The sequence below is a fragment of the Juglans regia genome, chromosome 5, assembly GCF_001411555.2.
Source record: "Juglans regia cultivar Chandler chromosome 5, Walnut 2.0, whole genome shotgun sequence".
Taxonomy (NCBI): Eukaryota; Viridiplantae; Streptophyta; class Magnoliopsida; order Fagales; family Juglandaceae; genus Juglans; species Juglans regia.
The window spans coordinates 9,553,250-9,558,654 of NC_049905.1; the positions used below are offsets into that span (position 1 = coordinate 9,553,250).

At 38.0% G+C, this 5,405-nt stretch overlaps 1 protein-coding gene and 1 pseudogene across 1 annotated transcript; one reads left to right on the plus strand and one right to left on the minus strand.

The window, feature by feature from the left end:
• Positions 1 to 1,374: 1,374 nt before the first annotated feature.
• Positions 1,375 to 2,384, plus strand: LOC118348525 (annotated as a pseudogene).
• A 1,692-nt stretch (positions 2,385 to 4,076) lies between these two features.
• Positions 4,077 to 5,395, minus strand: LOC118348423. Its single transcript, XM_035690041.1, has 6 exons — positions 5,392 to 5,395; positions 5,006 to 5,274; positions 4,689 to 4,898; positions 4,480 to 4,569; positions 4,234 to 4,329; positions 4,077 to 4,118 (listed from the first exon to the last, which is right to left on the minus strand). Exons 2-6 carry the CDS (start codon positions 5,258 to 5,260, stop codon positions 4,077 to 4,079), a joined length of 693 nt encoding a protein of 230 aa, XP_035545934.1. The 5' UTR covers positions 5,261 to 5,274; positions 5,392 to 5,395.
• Between the last annotated feature and the right edge of the window lie 10 nt (positions 5,396 to 5,405).

Sequence of the window (5,405 nt, forward strand, 5' to 3'; positions counted from 1 at the left end):
AAATCGCCGCAATAGGAAAATCGCCGTATATTTTCATAATGCAGCGATTAATTATCGCTGCTAGCTCAATATACCGGCGATTTTTCTATCGCCGCCATATTATTCATAGTATATAGCAGCGAATATTATATCGCTGCTATATACTATTATACGGCGATGTTGCACTCGCCGCGAATTGGTTTTCAAACAGGTAATTATATGGCGGCGATTTAATATATCGCCGCCATATAATTAAAGGCAGCGAGTTTCCAAGATCGCCGTAATGTACATTCTGCTACATAAAGGTATTTGCGGCGAATATTTAGTCGCCGGTATTGAAATTTAGTAGCGATTTGTGCATCGCTGGTTTAGGTGAATTTAAGAGTAGGTTTATAGCAGCGAGTAAAAATTCGCCGCAAAATGCACTTAGTTCGCCGCTAACCCTCAATTCGTGTTTAAATTTCCTGAGCTTTATTTTCTTTCTAAGCCTGGTTTTTAGTTGTTCCTAAATGCACCATTCATAATCCAAACTCATTCATTCAAGTTGCTAATCAATATAACATGCAAAATAAACACATAAAGTTCCATCCAAGCCCATCAATAAAATCCAAACTCATATATATTACAATGGGGTGGTGTATTAATGTATTCTCATATACAAACTGAGCTTTTATCCTTAATAATAAATAAGCATCACAATCAGCCCGTTACATGGGCACCAGACACAGCACAACAGAAGACATTAGGAAACCTGGCCAAGGTCATAGCTCAAAGATATTCACCATAACTCCACCCATACAACCCAATATGGCCAACTTTAGCAAGCCCTCGTTTAAATGTGGGGTGCGGCTCCAGTCAGCTCATCATCAGCATAAATCTGGCCAGCCTTGTATTTTAAAGAGCCTTCATTAAGCCCACGTCGAGCAGTTCCTCTATTATTGTCCATCTGTACAAATGGTAAGAATATATAAAAAATCATGAGCATTACGCCTATCAATTTTTCAAAATAAGTAGTATGATGTTGGATAAGACCTGCTCGAGAAGCAGGTAGAAGATAGCTTTTATCAATATGTTCGACAAATTGAGTGGAGTATCCACTATCCACTCCAGACTTATGTTTGACACCTCAAAATATGTGGAGGATCAGGATTCCAGACTTGACAAAAAAAGGGGCTGCATTGGAGTATTTTTTTTATAAGTGGGTTAGATTTACAATATCTAAGCAACACATCCAGTTTTGGACAGGGAAAGAAACCAGGAACAAAAATAAGATCCTATATATCTATATATATATAGATATATAAAGTCTTTGATATATATATATGCTTTCGCCTTGATCTGCATATATATCTATATATCTATATATCTATCTATATATATAGATATAGTCACTCTCATTTCATTGTTACCCTGATCCTCTCCCTCCTTCTCCTTTCCAGCTTTCTCGTCCTTCAAATTCTTCCCTATATTTTAAACAACTTGAGTTTGATATCTCATTCTTGATTGAGAGATATGGGGGAAGAAGCTAAACAGGTGATATTTTTGTATTTTTCAAGTGTTTCTAATTCATTCCCATGCGTTTTGACTATTTTCGGGCTGCATTTAATTTGTTCTAATATTGGTTGATTGTTTTTTATTTGTATATGGTAGGAACAAGCTAAGGCAGAGGCTAAGCCATAGGAGAAGAAGATCAGAAAACAGAGGAGAAGAAGGATCAAGAGAAGCCCTAGGAGAAGGAAGAGCCAAAACCACCATCTAATTTTTTTGTCTTGTACGTGGACTTGCATTGTGTTGGATGTGCCAAGAAGATTGAGACTTTATAATGGGAATTAGAGGTTCCTCTCTCTCTCTCTCTCTCTCTCTTTCTCCCCCCCCCCCTAATTTTATTTGTATATTTAATCCTGTTTATGGATGGTATCAGGAGTGGAGGGGGTTGAGGTAGACATGGCTAAAAAGAAAAAAGTGACCATAAAGGGAATAGTGGAGCCTCAAGCTGTGTGCATGAAAATCATGAAACTCCCAAAAAGAAGAACCAAAGTCCTATCCCCATTGCCAGCATCTGAGGGTGAACCCATCCCAGAAGTTGGAGCTTCTGGGGCCTAATGCAGTATCTTTACTTAGAACTGAAGAAAAAAGTAAAAAAATAAACAATGGAAGTTCACTTTTTTGCCAATATTCTTAACTCGCATCATGTATGTGGTTTTGTGCTCTAGGTTTCTGGATTAATAACAGTGGAACTCATTGTTATTAATGAGTTCCACTGTGAGGCCTGTGCTGAACAACTTAAGAGGAAGATACTCAAAATGAGAGGTACTATATATATACGTCGTTGATCATGAGGAGGGTATGAAGAGAATGATGTACTATTACGAGCCAGTCTATGTGATGGAACGAATCCCACCCCCTCAGCTCTTTAGCGATGAGAATCCCAATGCATGTTGCATTTCATAATTAATTAGTAGTGTTATCATCATTCTGTATATCTTTATATGATATTATAGATCATACCTGCTAGCTTATATATATATATATATATATATATATATATGAGCTGATATTGACCATGCATTCAATCAATCTGATAATTAAACCTAATATCTGCACATATACTGCTTTGGTAAATGCATTTGCTAGGGAAGGACTTTCTGCGAAAGCGGAAGAGATATTTGAGCAGCTGCAAGAGGCTGCTCAAATATGATAATTTGTCAAGGAAGAGGCCCAATGGCACCCCCTTCCTCTTAAAAATGAAAAATAGTAGAATATGCATTAATGTGAGAAATATTAAAGGGAAATTGCAACGCCTTACAAATTACGTCACAATAACACTCCTACTTAGCAAACCATAACAAATTGTACATAAAATTATAGATTACCATGATTGCGTTTCCAATCAATGCATATTCTAATCCAATAATTCTCTATACACCCAAACCATAGCATCAATACACCACAATGTGGTCCAACCCTCAAAGCCTTTTAAGCTATACAGATTCCATTATGTTATTACACAAATGGTCAGCTCAATGAGAGAGAGAGAGAGAGAGAGAGAGATCAGTGCAAAAGTAGTCATATTTACTAGAATTTCCAAAGCGACAAAGCTAGTTAAACTACATACATAAGTGTAGAGGATCAATGTCATTTTACACGGGAAAAAAATAAAACACAAGTTGTAAGTAAACTTTTACAAAGCAGGGAAAAGGTGTCGGAACTTACTCTCTCTCTCTAGCCTTAAGCTTCTCTTCCAACACAAGTAATTCCTTCTCCTTCATCTCAAGGAAGCTTCTCAGAATGTCAGCCTTCTGTGATTCAAATATATTAAAAAAAATAAAAGGAATTATGTATAAAACTATCAATGAATTATTCATCGGGTTTGGAAAACAAAGTTGCTAGAAATATATTTAACACTTCACTTGTACAAGTACATTTTATGGTGGATAACTCGAAATGATACTAACCTCATTGGGGCCATGAGAGATCGAAGAGATCCCCGGTGTAGACATAGATCCAAGATTTATATAAATATATATAATACTATATATATATTTATATATATATATAGCCCAGTGTCGTATAGAGTAAGTACAAAAACCACCCAAAGGCACAACACATCGACACCCTTGAGAAGCCCCTTTGTGCCCTTTTATAGAGTAAGTACAAAAACCTCATGCCTCCCCGGTGTCACAAAAAACCACCCAAAAAATGTGCCCTTTTATGAGAAGCCCCTTATGGGCGGGGGGAATCGTTACACTGAGTCTGTCGAACTGACTCAGTGAACGACGGGAAAGCCCTAAAGAAAGACTGCATCACTTTGTCATTTTCTATCTGATGCTCCCTCAGCTCCCGCATCTCTGTCCTCATTGCATCCAGCTGACTCTTGTAAGCTTCAGCATCCTTCTTATATTGCTCAGCATCCTTCTTATATTGTTCAGCATCTTTCTTGTGCTTGTCAGCCTCAGACATGTATTGTTGCATTTCAACTTTGTCACGTTGTCTACTTGACTCGGGGATGACCATTTCCCCAAGTCCCGTGCATATCCAGGTCGATGGCCAAGAACCTCCCTAAAGACAGTCGCTGCTGCCTCATCACTTTCAGTTGCTTATACGATTTCATTGTGCATCAACCTACCTTGCATCTCCTTCTGCACATTGAGAAAGCAGCGATTATTAACAAATAATCAGCTAGTGCTATATTAAGGCATGCACGACAGTATAGAAAGAAACATAGATCCCAACGGCTGTTTCTGCACTACTCACATAAGTACTTTCTGTAGCATCAGTGACAAATGCATTCTTTTTCTTCGACCAACGCGTCTCTTTGTAGAAGTCGACCAAATTCCCATTCTCATTGCACTGTCATTTGTATGAACCATGTGACATTTGAACAACAAAGCTATGAGTAACCACCTTTAGTGATAGTAAAGTAATATTGTCACTAAAATCTCCAAGTAAAGTGCATTTTTACTATTCTATTTAAAATTAAAAGATTGTTTTCCCTTAGACATGCTCAAGTAATCGGACGAATGATTTACGTCCTGATGTGTGATTAATGGCTTGCTTGTTTCGGTTCTCCCGATTTTGAGCTGAAATTTTCTGTCATACACAATAGGGAACAATTACTTATAATAGACAAACAGATTTTCCACCACAATATTTAGACATATTAAATATATACATATTATATGGTTGTATGTGAGAAAGACTATCTGTACCTTGAAGGCATCGCTGCCCCACCTTTCACACAACTTTACCCATACAATGGGGTCCACCAGACTAGTTCCATTAGCCAACGCTTCTGCATGGCTTCCATAGGATTCATAAATCTTGTGCAAGTCATGGTGGAAGGAGTTGAAGCGCTTACGTAAGGCCTTTGTCACCGTCAATCGGTGGTTTTCGCGATCCCAGTCCAACACAAAGTCACTCTACATAAGGCAGCATGCAAACAATCAATGTGTCATCTCGTTATTTAGGCGATGATTATAGTACATAAACAACACCCCAAACAAGGACAATTAAATTTTTTACTTACCCGAACACGGTCAATGAGCTCCTCTTTAATCGCTGGTGGCACATCCGACCAACGCTTGTAACTCATGTCACAGTATTGTTTCACAATCCACGATACTCGTGTTGTGAACATAGAAGCGTGTTCACAACATGGGGCTGTCTCACCATCGTTTATCTTCAACTGCACTTTCCCGTTCTTCCTTAGCTTGTCAAAGAAAATGCATCTAGATGGCCCACGAGTTCGTCTCCTCTGTTCTTGCGTTCCTTCGGTCTCCATTGGGGCATCTGCAGCTGTATTTTAAGGTACAATATATTAGTATTTTAAAGTGTAATGTGGAATATTCACACTTAATAACACATACAAACATGCTAATGCTTTCAAAATTAAAGTATTGGAAAAACATGCACCAGTTTGTTCTCCA

Excerpts from the sequence above, each read along its gene's own strand:
- LOC118348423 (XM_035690041.1), bottom strand. The coding sequence starts at position 5,260 with ATGGAGACCGAAGGAACGCAAGAACAGAGGAGACGAACTCGTGGGCCA. Across the intron at positions 4,330-4,479 it reads TCGTCCGATTACTTGAGCAT|TGCAATGAGAATGGGAATTT; the intron begins GTCTAAGGGAAA and ends TACAAATGACAG. Across the intron at positions 4,119-4,233 it reads ATGCTACAGAAAGTACTTAT|AAGGAGATGCAAGGTAGGTT; the intron begins GTGAGTAGTGCA and ends CTCAATGTGCAG.